This window comes from Schistocerca serialis, chromosome 1 (genome assembly GCF_023864345.2).
Source record: "Schistocerca serialis cubense isolate TAMUIC-IGC-003099 chromosome 1, iqSchSeri2.2, whole genome shotgun sequence".
NCBI classification, from domain to species: Eukaryota; Metazoa; Arthropoda; class Insecta; order Orthoptera; family Acrididae; genus Schistocerca; species Schistocerca serialis.
This window is the reverse complement of record NC_064638.1, coordinates 1,178,483,456-1,178,503,662: the sequence shown is the minus strand read 5'-3', so window position 1 is coordinate 1,178,503,662 and position 20,207 is coordinate 1,178,483,456. Positions and strand designations below refer to the sequence as shown.

At 45.5% G+C, this 20,207-nt stretch overlaps 1 protein-coding gene across 2 annotated transcripts in view; it reads right to left on the bottom strand.

The window, feature by feature from the left end:
• LOC126418691 (hornerin-like) overlaps positions 1-20,207 on the bottom strand; it is a 92,985-nt gene that overhangs the window by 37,655 nt on the left and 35,123 nt on the right. The window contains exons 2-3 of one of the 2 annotated variants that reach the window (XM_050085589.1): positions 8,520-9,663; positions 404-675 (exon numbers count right to left, since the gene is read on the bottom strand). In XM_050085589.1, coding sequence (XP_049941546.1) covers positions 404-675; positions 8,520-9,663 — 1,416 coding nt within the window. The remainder of the gene's footprint in view (positions 1-403; positions 676-8,519; positions 9,664-20,207) is intronic. The other variant, XM_050085595.1, reaches the window with a different exon arrangement.

Genomic DNA, 20,207 nt, shown 5'->3' with positions numbered 1-20,207 from the left:
GTAAGGCCGTAGCTTTGAATGGAGATTACGTTGAAAAATAGTGTTGTGTAGCTAAAAGATTGGGGAATAACCTGGTGTATTTCAATGCTGAATAAAACAACCCCTGTTTCAGAAAAAATATGTGTTGCATTACTTATTGAACTGCCCTCGTAATAGTGTGTATTTCTTTTGGAGCGATCCTCGTAATATAGAAAATAAGAATAAGGATTGGAAATCAAATGTCAGAAGGAAGTATTGGTAAAGAATTCTCTACAACAGAGCGCGATACAGACGCTGTGCCTACTGGAGTTGCAATTCCAGTGTTCACTTCTGGTACAGACCTTGTAGATGCTATTGTTGGTGCAGTGGCCACAGCCCTAGCACATGTGGCTGGGCGCAATGCCACCCTACTGCCAGTACTAACCTTGGAGAAGGCGTTGTTGCCCTTGTGACCACCGCCCTTGTACTTGTGGCCGTGCGCGCCGCCGTCCTGCTTGTGGTGGTGCGACGCATGCCCGCCGCTTTCGCTGTGGCTGCTGCCGCCCCCTTTCTCCACGACTGACGAATGCTGGGACTTCTCGCTGCCTGACGAACCCCTCTCCCCCGACTCCTTGTGGTGGTGTGACGAGCCGCCGCTCCCAGACGATCCGCCGCTCGACTTCCCACCAGCGCCGGACCCGCCGTGGCCGCCTCCACCTGCGAAAAAAGTCGAGCACTGTTCTGGCCGATAGCTGATGTATCCAGTAGTAGGAAATTGGCATGCTTCCTTTGACGTCATCGGTAGAAATGGAAAAATACTACGCGACGTAAATGGGCCTCTCACAGCTAATATATGGCATGCAAGCTTCTTCTTCTCTGCATAACTACTGCAATCTGCACCCATTTGAACCTGCTTACTTAATCGCGCCTTGATCTCCATCTGCAATTTTACACAGCAAATTTCCTTCCTCTACCAAACTGACGATTCCTCGATGTCTCCAGACGTGTACTATCAACAGATCTCTTCTTTTAATCAGGTTGTGCCATAACTTCTTTTCACCCCAATTCGACTGAGTACCTCTTCATTTGATAGTCGATATCTCCATCTAACCTTCAGCATTCTGCTATTATCTTCTATCCAAACTACTTACCATCCACACTTCACAGCAATACTAGGTTACGCTCTGGAGAAATACCTTCGCAAAAGACTTCCTGACACTTACGTTTATACTAGACGTTATATCGTCTCCATTTCGGCTATTGTCAGTTATTTTGCCGCCCAAATAGCAAAACCCAAATACTACTTTCAATGAAACTTCCTGGCAGATTAAAACTGTGTGCCAGACCGAGGCTCGAACTCAGGTCACGAGTTCGAGCCTCGGTCCGACACACAGTTTTAATCTGCCAGAAAGTTTCATATCAGCGCACACTGCGCTGCAGAGTGAAAATTTCATTCTGGACTACTTTCAATATCTCATTTCCTATTGCAATTCAGTCAATATGACTTATTTAATCTGACTAAATTCCATTACCATTTTTTTACTTTTATTGATTTTCACCCTATAATGTCATTTCAAGAAACTATTCATTCCAATTTTATTTCTTCTCCAACAACTTTAATTCTCTTTTTAATTTTCAGCATGGTTTCCTTCACTGCTTCCTTCTTGTACAGATTGAATAACATCGAGAATGAGCTACAAACGCATGTCACTCCCTTCTCAAGCACGACTTCCCTTTGAAGTTGTTTGGCTTTTATTCCTGCGCTCTGGTTTCCATACATTGTAAATAACTTTTTGCTCGCTGGATTTTATCCCTGATGTCTTAAAAATTTTAAAGAGTATAGTCTAAACATTGAGCAAAGATTACTCTAAATCTGCTAAAGTTATAAGTGTAGATTTGCCTATCTTCAGTCACTGTTGTAGGATAAGTCGTCGGTTTAATATTACCTCGCATGTTCCTACTTTTCTGTGGAACCCAGTCTCACGATTCCTCAGGAAGGCTACCACCAGTTTTTCAGTTTCTTCATTTTTCTGTAAAAAAAGAAACGCACTACGAAGGAATTATGCGAATGTGACGGAAATCGGTAGCTGCGATGTATGTGTACAGGTAAACAAATGATTACAATTTCAGAAAAAATTGATGACTTATTCCAGAGCAAGATCCTCACAAATTAAGCAAGTCAGTAATGTGTTTGTCCACCTCTGGCCCTTATGCAAGCTGTGATTCGGCATGACGTTGATTAACGCAATTTTTGGATGTCCCCCTGAGGGATTTCGTGTCAAATTTTGTCCAATTGACGCGTTAAATCGACAAAATCCCGAGATGGTTGGCGGGCCCTGCCCATAATGCTCTAAACGTTCTCAAGTGGGGAGAGATCCGGGGCTTTGTGGTAGAAACTCCTGCCTTATGCGGACGGGAATTATTTTGCTGAAATGTAAGTCCAGAATTGCTTGCCATGGAAATGGCAATGAGCGTTTGTCGTCATTGGCCGGGAGGCCCCTTATGGGGCAGGTCCGGCCGCCTTGGTGGAGGTCTTATTACATTAGACGCCACATTGGGCGACCTGCGCGCCTAATGAGGATGAAATGATGATGAAGACAACACAACACCCAGTCCCTGAGCGGAGAAAATCCCCAACCCGGCCGGGAATGGAACGCGGGCCCCTCAGGACGGCAGTCCGTCACGCTGACCATTCAGCTTTCGGGGCGGACATTGCTTGCCATGAAGAGCAACAAAATGGGTCATAGAAGATCGTCGAGTACCGCTGTGCTGTAAAGGTGCCACGGATGACAAGCAAAGAGGTTCTGCTACCCATCACTCCAGGTTGTCAGGCCGTATGGCGGGCGACTGTCAGGTTGGTATACCACCACTGTCCGGGGTGGCTGCAGATGCGCCCTTGCTGGTCTTCGGGACTCAGTTTGAAGCGGGACTCATCACTGGAGCCAATTCTACTCCAGTCAGTGTGATTCCAGGCTGAATGTGCCCGATACCAATGCAAACGAGCTTATTGGTTTACGGAGGTCAATGGTAGTAGCCACCAGGGGAGACATGAGCTCCAGCCCCTTTTCTTCGAGCCGCTTGCAAATGGACCATTCCGTCACTGAAGCACCAGTTGCACGTTGGATTGATGATAATGATGAACTGGGGGCTCTGACAACTGCTCGGTCCTCACGTTCGGTCGTCTCTCTAGTTTCACCACTACCTCACTCATGCTGCTTTCGGCCACAGTTTACTCATTCCTCCCAACATCATCGAATAGTGGCATTGCTCCTATTCAAATATCGAACGACTGGCCGATTACTCCAACTGGTTTCTTTGAGCCCAATTACATATCTTCTCTCAAATGCTAATATCTGGGGATTCTGCTCAGCCGCCTATCTGCGAGGCATATTTACTGTCCAACTCAGGTCAAGGAATGAAATACGCAAAGACTTTATGCCTTGGTATCGACATGTCTCCTATTCACTATCCTTGCCAGCTGTGTGATGAAATTATGCGGCACCGTCACACATTCGTATTGGCCGCCGAAGTTTGCTGTTTTGAATTTTCCGTCGATGCATATATATGAATATCAGTTTCTGACCAATTTGCATAAATCCTTCATGGTGCATCCTTGATTTTTGTGTTAGAGTGTACTTCGTGTGAGATACAAGGAAAAATGAGTCAGGATACTGAGTGGGCTGCAGAGCCTTAATATAACTACTGAAGATGAATTTGAGGTGGTCGGTGCATAGAGCCAGGTGGATAGTTGGCAGTTGGAGAAACGGAGAAGTTTGGAGGAGATCTCTATCCAGCAATAGATGTCAAACTGCGGCTGCTGCTGATTTTTTATGAGGGATGTTGGATGTAGTAGCTATGCAAACATGACGAGACCAGCACACAGCATAGAAAAACATACATATGGACCTTGCTGAGGTAAAATTGCTTGCTTGCATCAGTGATGCAGATAGCCGTACCGTAGATGCAACCACAATAGAGGGGTGAGTCGAGTCTAACCCGTCCTTCCTGAAGAGAGGCAGCAGACTTTTCAGTAGTTGCAGGGGCATCAGTCCAATGATTGATTGATGTGGCTTTGTAACACTAGCCGACATGACCTTGCAGCTCTAGAGCTGACAACAACTGGAAGTAAAAGGAAACTACAGCCGACATGAAATGAAATATGCGTATGGCGTTTGTGGCTTGGATCCCCCTCCTGGAAAATTCGTCCGCCTGTTGCAAGCCTTTGTAGTTGACGCCACTTCGGCAACTTTCACGTCGATGACAATGATAAAGTAATGATGAGGACAACACACACACCACACCGTCTCGAGCGCAAAAAATCCTCGACCTTGTCGGGAGTCGAACCCAGGGCCCTGAGACCGAGAGGCACGTAAGGGAGGTCTGCTGACACTACAGCCGATGATGTTTTCCCGAGCGCATGCAGGTCTGCCGTGTGGCTTAATGACGATGACATCCTCTTGGGTACAATTTTCCGAAGGTAAAATAGTCCTCCGTTCGAATCTCCGAGCGATAATGTATAATACTAAACGAGAAAACAGGAATTCTATGAGCAGTGTATTGAACATGTTATTGTAGCCAAGATAGATACGAAGCCAACACCCATCACAGTATTACAAGTTTATATGCCTACAAGCCCTATGGCTGATGAACAGACTAAAAGCGTGTATGATGACAAGAAGGAAATTATTGAGAGAGTTAAAGGAGACGAAAATTCAATTGTGACAGATGAGTCGAATTTAGTACTAGGAAAACTAAATGAAGGAAAAAAGTAGGAGAACGTGGACTTGGGTGAACGGAATGGGAAGTCGCTGGTATAGTTTTTTATATAGCATAATTTAATCATCTCTAACATTTGATTTAAGAATCATGAAAGAAGGTTGTAGAGGTGGAAAGAACCTGCGGTCACTGGAAGGTTTCTTGTTGACTATATAATGGTAAGAAAGAGATTTCGAACCAGATTTTGAACGGCAAAATATTTCCAAGGGTATATGTGCACTTTGATCATAAATTATTATTTATGAGCTGCTGTTTATTACTGAAGAAATTACAAAAAGCTAGAAAATTAAGGAGATGGGTTGTGGATAAATTGAAAGAATCAGGGGTGGTTGAGAGTTTAAGAAAGCATTAGGCAACGTTGAACTGAAACAAGGGAAAGGAGTACAATAAAAGACTGATTGGTAACTTTGAGAGGTGAAATAGAAAGACGACAGAGAACCACACAGATAAAAAGACAGGGCTTTGTAGAAACTTTTGGATAACGAAGGACATATTGAATTTAATACTTTTGTTTGTGTGGCCATCTTCCGCAGCAGCTGTTAACATCTGTTATTATAGGTTATCGGTCTTGAGTTGACTGCAATGTAATTAGAAAGAATTACACCAGACGCGTTTAACTGTTTTTACAAAGCATCTTCTGTGGTATTCTATAAATTGGATATCCTCGTTTGTACATTTTTTTATTTTTTTAGGTTAAAAACAGCGTTTTCTTTATAACGCTTGTCTGCAAGCTACTTACGGTGTTTCTCTACGTAATCTGCATCTTCCCCTGTTGCCAGCAGTGATTGGTCTCGTCAGACTTCATTTCACATCTGAAGTTTTTGGCATTTTGCATTATTTCCTACGCTGCAATATTTATAATTGATTTTCTTAACTGTTTTTCATTCATCACTGCCACAGTGTTTATGCCTTTGCAGATGTGAAATGAAGCCTGCAGACACCAACCATTGGTAGCAAGAGGGGAAGGTGCAGATTACGTAGAGAAACACCGTAAGTAGCTTGCAGACGAACTTTATAAAGAAAAGCTGTTTTTTTACCTAAAAGAACCAGAAAAATAAATGTACAAACGTGTGTATCCAATTTATAGAACACGACAGAAGGTGCTCTGTAAATCAAAGCGAAACGCGTCTGGTGTAACTCTTTCTTATTACGTTGCAGTCAGCTCAAAACAGATAACGTATAGTAACAGACATACTGAATTTAATTGACGAAAGGTGAAAATATGAAAAAACTGCAACTGTAGCAGATGAAAGGAGACACAGATGTCCAAAAATGAGACTGACAGGAAACGCAAAATGGCTAAGTGGGAATGGCTAAAGGACAAATGCGAGGCTTTAGAAACGCGCGTGACTAGGGGAAAGATGGATACCACCTATAGTACCGTTAAAGACACCATTGGCAACAAGAGAAGCAGATGAATTAATTTCAGGAGCTCAGATGGCAAGCCAGTACTGAGCAAAGAAAGGAAAACTGAAAGGTGGAAGGAATACTGAGCGTTTGTATTGGGGGAAACAAGATTGAAACATTACAGATAAAGAAGATGAGATAGGAGATATGATAACGCGAGAAGAGTTTGACCAAGTAGTGAAAGGTCTATGTTTACACAAGGGCACTGGAGTAGGAGGCATTCCCGTAGAATTATAAAGATCCTTTGGAGAACCATCCATGACAAAACTGTTCCACCTGGTGTGAAAGATATATGAGACCGGAGAAATATCTTCAGACTTTAAGAAGAATGTAATAATTCTAATTCCAAACATGACCGGTACTGACAGGCGTGAATAGTGCCAAAACCTCATTTTAATAAGTCATGGCTGAAAAGTATTGAGACGAATTATTTACAGAAGAATGGAAAAACTGGTAGAAACGAACCTTGGGGAAGATCAGCTTCGGTTCCAGAGAAGTGTAGGAACACGTGAGGAAATACTAACCCTACATGTTATCTAAGAAGAGAGATTGAAGGAATACAAACCCACCTTTGTACATATAAAGAAAAATTTTAAAAGTGATTATTGGACTACAGCCACTAATAACCTGAAGGTAGCAGGAATAAAGTACAGGTGACGAAAGATTATTTATAACGTGGACAGAATCCAGAGTGCAGTTGTAAAAGTCAAAGCACTGAGAGGCAAGGAGCAATTGAAAAAGGAGTGAGGCAGTGTTGAAGTCTATCACCCAAGTGACTGAATGTATGCATTGAGCAAGCAGTAACGGAAACCAGCAGAAATTGGGAAATGGAATTGAAGATCAGGGAGAAGAAATGAAAGATTTTGATGTTTGGCGATGACAATGTAATTCTGTTAGAGACAATGAACTACCTGGAAGAGCAGAGCTGAACGAATAGTGCGTTGAAAAGAGATTATAAGATGAACATTAGAAAAATCAAAACAAAATTAATAGAATGAAGTCGAATTAAATCAGGCGTTGCTAAGGGAATTAGAGTAGGAAACGAAGCACTAAAAGTAGCAGATGAATGTTGATATTTAGGGAGAAAAATAAATTAAGGTGGCCAAAACAGAGTGAATGTAACATTGAGATTGGCAATAGCAAAAAACTCCTTCTGAAAAAGAGAAAATTGCTAATGTCCAATGCGGAATTTTACTTCTTCAGACTTGGAATTGTTAACAATAACTCATTTTTAAGTTCCTTCATGTTTGACCCATAAGATCTGACAAGACTTTTCTGCTACTCTGTAAATTCTAGATCTTTTTATTTTTGGGGTTTACATATCTTCTGAGTTATTTTCTGCATTGCGCTGTAGGTGTGGCATTCTGTCTATAGTTCTTGTCTGTTCAATAGCTTTCTCATACTATAGACTTTTTATTAAATTCGTATTTGCTTTTGTGGGTGGTATCCATTTCTTCAGAGTAATTTGCTTTGCTGTTTCCCGTGTGTCGGTTTCTTATATCCTGCGCTTTGAGATTTGTGTATAAAATAAAATTAAGCCTCACAGATGATGTGTCCGACCTTGCACAAAACTGGCATTGGGAAAGATGTCCATTTCCATCGTTATTTCTGCAAACATGTTTATTAAATAGTACCAAAAATAAAAGGGGATTAGAAGGTTTATAGCAGGATGTGTACAAGGTTTTTGACTACATTGTAATGCATGATATTTGGACGACTCATCCTGTGGCCTTTGACAAATAGTGCAAGTAATCCGGAATGAAATTTTCACTCTGCAATGGAGTGTGCACTGATATGAAACTTCCTGGCAGATTAAAACTGTATGCCGAATCGAGACTCGAACTCGGGACTTTTGCCTTTCACGGGCAAGTTCTCTACTGTCTGAACTATCCCGGCACGACGCACGACCCGTCCTCACAGCTGTACTTCCGCCCGTACCTCGCCTCCTACGTTCCATTCTTCACAGAAGCTCTCCTGCAAAACTTGCAGAGCTTGTGCTGCTGGAAGAAAAGATATTGCGGAAACATGGCGTAGCCACAGCGTAGGGGATGTCTCCGGAACGAAATTTTCACTATGCAGCGGCCTGCGCGCTGTTATGAAACTTCCTGGAAGATTCAAAGTGTGTGCCAGAGCGAGAGTAGAACTCGGGAGCAGTTGCTCGCGAAAGCCAAAGGTCCCCAGTTCTAGTCCTGGTCCAGCACACAGTTTTAATCTGCCAGGAAGTTCCAGTGCAAGTATTCGACAAAGATAATTCATTCCAATATTGTGCATCAAAAGGAAATTGCCAGTTCAGCAGAACACAGGATACCTAGACTCTTATATTAATGTTGGGTAATATCAACAGAAATCGCAGGTGTCGTTCAAAACTTGATACTGACCGTGTGCTCCAGACGATGCGTGAGTGGCCTTATGATGTGATGCTGCTCCGTCTGCAGGTGCAGAGTGATGGGCATGTTGAAGTGGCGCTGCTCCCACATACGCTGAGTGGTGTGAAAAGTGGTGGAGTGGGAGAGTGGCGGCAACAGGCACTATGTGGTGGATGTGGTGGAACGAAGCGGCCCCTGCCGCTGGACGATTATGGTGGGCGTGCTCCTTGAGAGCTGCAGCTGTTCGACGTGGCAGGAATGAAGATTCTGCCTCCACTACTTGTGGAACACGTTGACCAGGTCGCTTCGGAGCCAGAGCAGCTGGTGATGTAAAATATGGAGTCTGCCTGGAAGGCGCTTCTTCTCCTACCGGTGACCCTCGATGGAGAGGTTGCTTGGGCGCTGCCGCTGCAGGAGATGGGAGATATGGGGTCCTCCTGCCAGGTACCACCTCTGCTCCTGTTTGGCGGTCAAGAATTTGTTGGAGTTGCGGAACAGACTGCTGCGCCGACATTGGGTGTTGTGGTGGAGGTGCAGCTTGTACAGTCTGTGCAGGTTGGTGCTGGACATGATGGTATGGAGCCTTCACAGTCTCTGGTAAGCTCTGTTGGAAATGTGGGGGTGGGGCTACTGCTATGGCGGCCAGGTGTGGGGCCTGTTGGAAGAATGCCGCCTCTGGTGTAGACGATTTTTGTGGTGTCTGGTGTGGCGACAGTCTATTGGGCACAGTATGGTGAGGCAGTGCCCCAGCTGAGTCGGAGCTGACTGGGATTTGCTGTTTCTGGAATGGCTCTTCCACCGGTTCTTGGTGATTATGATTGCGGAATATGACTCCTGTGAATTCTGGATGGTTACCGTGCGATGCCAACTTCGCTGCGGGTTGTCCACCCTGAGCATGCTGCTGGGGCGGCTCGTCGTTCAGTTGGGCTGGGCGCGCTGGCTTCGGCTGCTCCTGGTCCGGCGCCTGTGGTCGCTGCTGGAGAGAGGCGGCAGCCACCACAGCCGCAGAGTCCGGGACGACCCCAGTGATGGCAGCTGCCCTGTGCAGCAGCGCCGTGTTCGCCTGGTGGAACGGCACTAGCAAGTGGCCGCGGCCTTCACCGCCAGCCTCCTCTCTCGCTTCTTCGGCGCTCGTCGGAGCTGACAAGAACGCCGCCTGCAACAGTGGACAGCGAACGGAGAGGTTATTTGCTGGAGTCAATACGTCTAGAAGCAAGCATACGAATGAATCGAGCAGCAGACGTGGTCCAGCTGTGCATACTGCACTATCTGCGAAGCAACTTAACTGGATACTGACGTTCCTATGCTGGTACCCATCCAGTCCCAAAACCGCTCTCTGTGTCAGACACTACGCCACCATGTTCGACAAGGAAGTTGGTGTGTGCTGAGGCTTTTGAGTCGAGGAGGCGTCTGGTCTACCCGGTAACTTAATAAGTACAGATTGATTCTTGCAGAGAAGATAACAGCAACCATCCACTTTTTATAATGCTGTTTATTTATATAAATAGTGCCGCTACCGGTTTCGAACCGACAGATTCATCATCAGACGCCTTGAAACTTCCTGGCAGCTTAAAACTGTGTGCCGGACCGAGACTCGAACTTGGGACCTTTGCCTTTCGCGGGCAAGTGCTCTACCATCTGAGCTACCCAAGCACGACTCAAGCCCCGCCCTCACAGCTTTACTTCCGCCATTACCTCGTCTCCTACTTTACAAATTTCACAGAAGCTAGGAGGGTAGGAGACGAGGTACTGACAGAAGTAAAGCTGTGAGGACGGGGCGTGAGTCGTGCTTGGGTAGCTCAGATGGTACAGCACTTGCCCGCGAAAGGCAAAGGTCCCGAGTTCGAGTCTCAGTCCGGCACACAGTTTTAATCTGCCAGGAAGTTTCATATCAGCTCACACTCCGCTGCAGAGTGAAAATCTCATTCGGGAGTCAGACGGCTTGTTCACGTAAAGATACATTTTTATTGTAGTTCATATCGATTTTCGCTTTTCATTTACCCCTATGGTGAAATTTCTTGGCGTGATGGTGCCGTCGAAAAATTCCTTACCATTACTTGCAGTGCTGACTCCTTGTGATCATGCAGTATCGATGACTATATGAAGCACTTCTTTGATATAATGTACACGTATAATGTATAACTCCACTTTTTGGTGTGTGTGAGTGGTGCTTTACATTTCATGTGTACATGTGCATGTCAAGAAAGTGTTTCATATAGTCTTCGCTACTGCTTGAACCGAAGCAGTGAATATTGAAACGTGCAACGTAATGGCGCCGAATTTTCGACGGCACCACCGCACCGCACCACATGGGGAAATAAAAAATGAAAACTAATGTAAACTGCAAAAAAAGTATATCTTACCGTGGACAAGCCATCTGTCGGTTAGAAACCGGTAACGGGGCTATTTACGTAAGTAATTAGCATTACAAAGAGTGGATGGTTGCTGTTATTTTCTCTGCAAAAATCAACATGTCTTTTACACATAGCCAAGGGCTCAAAATGTCAGTTTTTGACAAAAGAGCAACTTGGTAAGTGATTATTGTACCCCTCTCCATCCAATCCCACACGATCGTACAAGTTCGCTTTTTTAAATTTATTTTATTTTTTATTCTTTTTTTTCGGACTGAACGTCTTGCCTCGCTTCAAACCCACATGCAAAAATTGTGCAAGTTCTGTGCTATTTCTGTGGTTTACGCCGTCAATCTACACCAAATAATTGCGGCGTGTGTAACTGAGTTTCCTTAAGACAAAAGAACCATGACATCGCCATGTCAGTAGCTCGTAATTATGTTAAATTGAGTTATTTCGGCAAACTGCTGGGTGTGACAGTTTGAAATGGAGTGTATAATGTTGTACTATCGGGAAATACTAGTAGATAATGTCTAAGGCAAAAATGAATCAAACTGAATCAAGGGCCAAGAAGTTATTCAAGAAGAAAAATCTAAGACAGGGCCTAAATAACCAAATGCCAATAGCATGGAAAAAGGTAATGATCAATAAACAGTCGGGGGCGATGATGTATCGGTAAGGCGCCTGGAAATCGAGAAGTACCCTCCGTCATACACCATAAGTTGGTTTTCGGTGTACTAGATGTAGACGTAGATGTACAGTATACGACAATGGATGCAAGGAACAATACTTATTACCCCAGTGTTTAATATATAAGGTGAACCAGAACTCCACCGACAAAATTTTGGCCGTTGTTTATGGACATATTTTGAATATTTTGGTATCAGGGACCGGTGGTCTCTGGTGCCTCGTTGCAGAGCAATAATGTAATTATGATTTATTCGTATTTGTTACCAGAATTTTCTTTATTTCTGTGAATACACTCTCACAACAGTGGAAAAGCCTGTAATACGTAGTAACGCGGATGAATTCGGTTATGTAAAGATGCAAAACTACTGTGATGTGGTTGCTGCAGCTGCGGGAACAGCTAACAGGGGAACCACGCGAACTTCATACTGACAGGATGTGGAGGAGGGAAGGAGGGGATTAGTGTTCAACGTCCCGTCGATAACGAGGTCGTTAGAGACGGAGCACGAGCTTGGATTAGGGAAGGATGGGACGGAAACCGGTTGTGCCCTGTCAGAAGAACTATGCTGGCGTTTGGCTGGAGCGATTTAGGGAAATCACGGAAAACCTGGATCAGGATGGCCGGACGTCGCGAGTTTGAACCGTTGTTTCCCCGAACGCAAGTCCAGTGTGCCAACCACTGCTCGTTGGCGTGGTGTGTAGCGCACGACGAAACCTTCAACGTGAATAAATAGCAAGTCGCAACTCTCAACCGCTCTCGAGAAAATCGAGTTTGAACAATATACCAGCAGCTATATGCTTCGCATGGTCGCAAGTAATCAAGGATTTCGCAGTCGAAAGAGTAGCCGAGGTCAATGGATCGAATCCCAATGCCAGTAATTTTTTTTACTACCACGTAACTCTGATGCCAGTAATGCGTGGTACGGTGCGAAATTGTGTGATGACCAGGAACCGTTTGCGAATGTAACCCAAGTTTGTTATGCAACAGACACTTTGAAAGACCATGCACATGCACAGATTCGACTGTATGTTACAATAATTACTGCTTAGAGTATTTCTACCACCAGTACCATAAATAAAATGAGTATACTGATTCCACCGAAAGTTCTTGTGTATTTTTTTTTTTTTTAATTTTCACCCTCCTTACGAAAATGTCTTACTCCATTTTTCAGAATAAGATTATGAAAATAATAATTTAAGATTCTATATTGGTTATTTGCAAGGTAATAATGACTCTATTGGTAGAATTACAGGGAAATGAAAAAAAGGAGTGGTGGCCGTGAGATTCGATCGACTGACCTCGCGCTACTGAAAATATGTGCTTACACACTTGGCTGCGGACACACTATTAGCGACCATACAGGGTGACAATTATTGGACTATACGAAGGAAAACGTAAATTAGTTTCAAAGTATGGCGTGCACACACTTTATTCATTATGTAAAATTCACTGCAAATATTCGGATGTATGTTATGACATGTTAGATATGCCTGCCATCATTGGCGATAATGTGGCGCAGAATAATAGCGAAATTCTGCGTGACCCGCTGAGGTGTTGGAACATCGATGCCGTCGTTCACATCCTGAAGGGCTGTTTTCAGTTCAGTTATGATTTTGGGGTTATTACTGTACACCTTGTCTTTAATATAACCCCACAAAAAGGAGTCGCTTGTGTTCAGATCCGGAGAATATGGCAGCCAATCGAGGTCCCCAAAGTGCTCTTCCAGGACATCAAACTCTCTGCTTCGATGGGGTCGAGCTCCGTCTTGCATGAACCACATCTTGTCGAAGTCAGGGTCACTTTGGATAATGAGGATTAAATCATCTTCCAAAACCTTCATGTACCATTCGGTAGTCACCGTGCCATCAAGGAATATCGCACCGATTATTCCGTGACTGGACATTGCGCACAACACAGTCACCCGTTGAGGGTGAAGAGACTTCTCGATCGCAAAATGCGGATTCTCAGTCTTCCAAATTCGCCAGTTTTGCTTGTTGACAAACCCCTCCAAATGAAACTGGGCTTCGTCGCTAAACCAAATCACATAAGCACGAAAGTCTTGCTTGTCAATTCCGTGGACAATAGTGTTGGCGAAACACAACCGCTGTTCCAGATTCCTGGGGCTTAATAGCTGATGGGTTTGATTTTTGTATGGGAAGAGATGCAGGTCTTCAACAACAACTTGTCGCAGTGTCTCCCGGTTGATTCCCACATGTTCTGCAGCTCGTTTGATCATTTTCCTGGCGCTGGTTTGTAACACAGCACGTGTCTTCTCGATGTCTTCAGGCTTTTTCACTAATTTTGGACGATCAACATTGCCAACACAGTCATCACGAACACTATCCCTTCCGTTAAACTTGCGAATCAAATTCTTAATTGTTAGCACACTTGAACCGGTTGTCTTCAGTTTGAACTCGGGCGCAAACTTCCTTTGAGCCGTAGTTGGGCTGTTATTGTTCACATACTAGGCCTTTACAAGCGCTATACGCTCAGACATTTTCACGTGCAAATGGCTACAATAATAAGGCGTGTGCGTATGCGCATACTAATTCCCATCATGCCCCGCAGTCAACTGTGCAGTTTGAACGTCCAATCGCAAACCATTCGGAACTTATGACGATTTTATTTAATTTAGTTCAATAATTATCACCCTGTATAATGACGCGTAAAATTTTCAAACTCGATTTTTCGTGAACGCTGAGAGCTGCGTCTTCGTGGTTGGTTGGTTGGTTTGGGGAAGGAGACCAGACAGCGTGGTCATCGGTCTCATCGGATTAGGGAAGGATTGAGAAGGAAGTCGGCCGTGCCCTTTCAGAGGAACCATCCCGGCATTTGCCTGGAGTGATTTAGGGAAATCACGGAAAACCTAAATCAGGATGGCCGGACGCGGGATTGAACCGTCGTCCTCCCGAATGCGAGTCCAGTGTCTAACCACTGCGCCACCCCGCTCGGTTGTCTTCGTGTTTACACACGTCGAAGTCATAGTCGTGCCCTACACGCCCTATTAATATGAAGCAAATCAGCTAGCGGAAGTTCGTGCGGTATACTTGTGAGCATAGCATCGTTGTGCCCCTCTTTCATTGCATTCAGAACCCATACACGAGGTGCATATCGGAAAACAGCTCACCAATTATTTCCGTGCTACTATCTATCACTGTTAACGTACAAATAACACTGCCGGAAAAACAGACCCGAGACACAACCGCGCAGCACTAAACGCAAGTTCAACGAAGAACAGTAAAATAGGAATTACTGTTATCAACAGCAAGTGCTGTGAGTGAGTGGATAAAGTTTGCTTCCAGGCGTGAGACGTAGCACATACCTTTGACGTTTACAGTGTTGTGCAGATATTTTCGATGCAGTATCGATACAAGGAGTAATAAATCAACTAAATGTACACACATCAAAAAAGTTTTGCATCACCTTGGTTACGAGAGTTCCGGAACCTGTACAGAAAATTAGAATAGAGATCAACATAAACATCATTTCAGCCCTTTTTACTGCTCATGAAAATCACACATTGCACGTTGTACCACCATATAGTGAGACCTTCAGAGGTGGTGGTCCAGATTGCTGTACACACCGGTACCTCTAATACCCAGAATCACGTTCTCTTGCATTGATGCATGACTGTATTCGTCGTGGTACACTATCCACAAGTTCATCAAGGCACTGTTGGTCCAGATTGTCCCACTCTCAACAGCGATACGGTGTAAATTCCTCAGAGCGGTTAGTGGATCACGTCGTCCATAAATAGCCCTTTTCAATCCATCCCAGGCATGTTCGATAGGGTTCATGTCTGGAGAACATGCTGGCCACTCTAGTCGAGCGATGTCGTTATCCTGAAGGAAGTCATTCACAAGATGTGAACGATGGGTACGCGAATTGTCGTCCATGAAGGCGAATGCCTCGCCAATATGCTGCCGATATGGTTGCACTGTCGGTCGGAGGATGGCATTCACGTATCGTACAGCCGTTACGGCGCCTTCCATGATCACCAGCGGCGTACGTCGGCCCCACATAATGACACCCCTATACAGCAGGGAACCTTCACCTTGCTGTACTCGCTGGACAGTGTGTCTAAGGCGTTCAGCCTGACCAGGTTGCCTCCAAACACGTCTCCGACGATTGTCTGGTTGAAGGCTTATGCGATACCCATCGGTGAAGAGAACGTGATGTCAATTCTGAGCGGTCCATTCGGCATGTTGTTGGGCCCATCTGTACCGCGCTGCATGGTGTCGTGGTTACAAAGATGGACCTCACCATGGACGTCGGGAATGAAGTTGCGCATCTTGTAGCCTGTTGCGCACAGTTTGAGTCGTATCAAGACGTCCTGTGGCTGCACGAAGAGTATTATTCAACATGGTGGCGTTGATGTCAGGGTTCCTCCGAGCCATAATCCGTAGGTAGCGGTCATGCACTGCAGTAGTAGCCCTTGGGCGGCCTGAGCGAGGCATGTCATCGACAGTTCCTGTCTCTCTGTATCTCCTCCATGTCAGAAGAACATCGCTTTAGTTCACTCCGAGACGCCTGGACACTTCCCTTGTTGAGAGCCCTTCCTGGCACAAAGTAACAATGCGGACGCGATCGAACCGCGGTATTCACCATCTAGGTATGTTTGAACTACAGACAACACGAGCCGTGTACCTCCTTTCTGGTGGAATGGATGGAACTGATCGGCTGTCGGACCCCCTCCGTCTAATAGGCGCTGCTCATGCATGGTTGTTTACATCCTCCGGCGGGTTTAGTGACATCTCTGAACAGTCAAAGGGACTGTGTCTGTAATACAATATCCACAGTCAACGTCTATCTTCAGGAGTTCTGGCTACCGGGGCGATGCAAAACATTTTTTGATGTGCATATTTACTCTGTACCGAGCCAGCGGAACCACGAGTCCCTTATACCAAAATAGTCAGAAAGTGTCCCTGAAGAACGTATGAAATTTTGTCGATGGAGTTCGGTTCACCATGTATGAGAGGCGTTCAACAAGTAATGCACCAGGTTTTTATTTCAGCCAGTTTCGGTTGAAAAATACGCAATTTGTTGTGAGAATATTTCCGCCTCTGCCATGAAGTTCCGATAGGCGGCGGCACTATACGTAGCTTTCAAATTGGCGTCTGTGACGGAGGTGCGTTCCAAGCAGAGAACTGTCACTGAGTTTCTTATGGCGGATAACTAGAGCATCACAGATATTCATACGCACTAGCAAAATGTCTACGGAGACCTTACAGTGAACTGAAGCACCGTGAGTCATCGAGCGAGGCGTCTATCGTTATAGCACCAAATTCGTGCAGACCTGTTCGATATCCCGCACACAGCTGCGATTCCTGCAATGTTGGAACGTGCAGACACTCTCATTTGCGATGATTGACGGATCACAATCAAGAATATCGCTGCTCACCTGGACCTGTCTAAAACAAGCAAAAATGCAATCGCGCTTCTCCTTCTCCTTGGCAACGCAAGGCTTCACAGAAGCCTGCGCTCGCGAGTGGACCTCACAAAACTTCACTGGACTGTTCTTCCTCATCCATCCTACAGCCCGGTTGTCGTACCTTCCAAATGGTTCGACTGGCTCTGAGCACTATGGGACTTAGCATCTGAGGTCATCAGTCCCCTAGACTCAGAACTACTTAAACCTAACTAACCTAAGGACATCACACGCATCCATGCCCAAGACAGGATTCGAACCTGCGACCGTAGCGGTCGCGCGGTTCCAGACAGAAGCGCCTAGAACCGCTCGGCCACTGCGGCCGGCTCGTATCTTCCGACTACCATTTCTTTGGCCTAATGAACGTATACTTCGCGGAAAGCAGTACAAGCATAGTGAAAGGGTTACTGATGCAGCAAGACGTTGGCTTCGACGTCGACTAATAGAGTGTTACCTTGCGGACATTCAGGCCATTCCAGTAAGCTGGTGTAAGGCCGTATGTGTTGCATTACTTTGGAACGCCCCTTTTATCTCGAACGTTCACTCTAAGCAACCTGACAATGTTGGATAATGTCACAAGCGAAACAAATCTTCGGTGTTTTCATGACACGGCGGATTTCCTCTCTGGAGGCCCGCATAAGGACAGAATCGACGCGATTTCACAATAGCAGTGGTAAATTCCAGATAGTCGCCTTAGCAAATGCCTGTACGAGTGGAGCTAATCCTTAAAGACGCTTAGCTAATGGTTTGGACTCGGAAGTAGGAGAAACCCGCTGGAAACAACAACCTCCTCAAGGTAGCAGTGGGGAGGGAAGGAGAGACGCAACAGAAAGGGAGAGCTCATCCGCTGTGAACTGTGCACTCTCACTAGAGAACAACGATTTTACAACCTCAATGGCGATTGATTTACAAATGATGGAGCACGTGAACTTGTTATTACTCCACTTTGCAGCCTTGGGGAGAACCGAAGGCGGTGATCAGAGAGAAAGTCATTTCACGCTACGGTTACCGGGTGCGACGGGTGAAGGGTGTTTAGATTCGTTTGCTGCCCGTGAATGTGAAAGTGAGGGCAGTCTAGAGCGTGAACCCTGACTAAAGCAAAGCACGCAGGAGGCGATCTGGGCGACATCTGCTGTGTTCTGTGTGGATGGTAAGTAGAAGTCAGGTGCATTCTGAAAGCAACGGGCCGGAGGCTGTAAAGTGCAAACCTCTGAAGGGGTCGCAATGCCATTACCTAAGATGGAAGTTGTGCTTCCTATAAGAGTGCTGAGGCCCCAGACTCGTCGCTAGACGGAACATATAAAATGGGTAGAAAAACGGATGCACATAATTATCGCCCAATTTCACTGACATCGATTTGTTGTAGAATCATGGAACATATTTTGTGTTCAGAGATAATGACCTTTCTAGACTCTGAGAAGCTAATCTGCAGAAACCAGCACGGTTTTAGGAAACAGCGGTCATGCGAGACACAGCTGGCCCTCTTTATGCGTGATATACAACCGGCTCTAGATACCGGCTCCCAGGTTGATCCCATATTTCTCGACTTTCGAAAGGCGTTCGACTCAGTTACGCACTGTCGCTTGCTCCAAAAAGTGAGCGCTTACGGCCTATCCGATGACATATGCGATTGGATAGGACATTTTCTAACAGACAGAGCAGTATGTCGTCCTGAATGAGGAGACTTCAACAGAAACAAGCGTACCTTCAGGTGTGCCCCAGGGGAGCGTAATAGCCCCGCTGCTTTTTACGATTTACATAAACGATCTGGTTGATGGTATTGACAGCAGCATTAGACTGTTCGCCGATGATGCTGTAGTCTATAGGAAAGTAGTATCACACGAAAATTGTGAACAAATCAGTGAGGATTTGTTAAAAATAAATGCGTGGTGTAATGATTGGCAGTTATCTCTCAGTATTAGTGAGTGTAACCTACTGCGTATGACAGGGCGAAAATCCCCATTAATGTACGAGTACAAAATAAATCATCAGTCTTTGGAAGCTGTAGCATCCGTCAAGTATCTGGGTGTGACTATTCGAAATGATCTCAAATGGAATGATCAGATTACACAAGTAACGGGTAAGGCAAACTCTAGATTCCGGTTTATTGGTAGAACCCTGAAGCGATGCAGTCCTTCAACAAAGGAAATACCTTACAATATGTTAGTTCGTCCACTCTTATTGTTCGTCTGTATGGGACCCTTACCAGTTGGGTCTGATTCAAGAGACTGAGAAGGTCCAAAGAAGGGCGGGAAGAATCGTGACTGGTACTTTTAGCCATCGCGATAGGGTTACAAATCTCATAGAAAGTTTGAAGTGGGACACACTTGCAGATAGATGACGCGCTAAACGGAAGGGGCTGCTCACTAAATTCCGAAATCCGATCTTCACCGAAAATGTAGAGAATATATTATTACCAACAACTTTCAAATCTCGCAATGATCACCATTCAAAGATAAGGGAAATTAGAGCTCGTACTGAGGCGTTCAGACAGTCGTTTTTCTCTCGCGCGATCCGCGAGTGGAACAGAGGGAGGGGGGATTTTACTTCTTTGGCGCCAGTTGTGCCCTCCACCACACACCGCTCGGTGGCTAGCGGAGTATATATGTACATGTAGATGTTGATGGGCGCACACCTGCGTGACGCACAGACCGATCATGAGTGCGCGTTGACCAACGACCGCACTCAGCCGTGCTGATAACAGAGAAATGGAGGGTCCGATAGAAGAATGAAGGGGTGTAGTGCGTTCCCTTACAGCGGACGGAGTAAGGGGAACGAAAATGCATGGAAGAATGGCACAAGTGCACGTAGAGCACTGCACGACCGTTTCAGTGCCAACACTCAATGTGACCTCTGGGACAATAGCTGCCAACGTAACTCGCCGGTCTTCAGTACTGACGTCATCCTCCTGCTGGACAATGGTATCGGTAATGCGGCGTGGCGTTCCAGACCATGCCTCATCGGCCATTGACGTCCGTCCCTCCTTGAATCGCTTGTGTCACGCCTTGACTCTTGCAAAGAACATGCTGTGCTCTTCGTACAGATGCGCCCGTCTTCCATGAACTTTCATTCCTCGCACGCCCTCCGCCGTAAGAAACCGGAATGCACGCCTTTGCTCTTCCTGTGAAGCCTCTGTTTTTATGTTTTCAACAGTACTGAATGTAGTGGAAGGTCGACATTCGCACGTGCTCGCTCGTGGAGGTGAGCCCACGTGTCTCTAGCGGCGAGTTTGC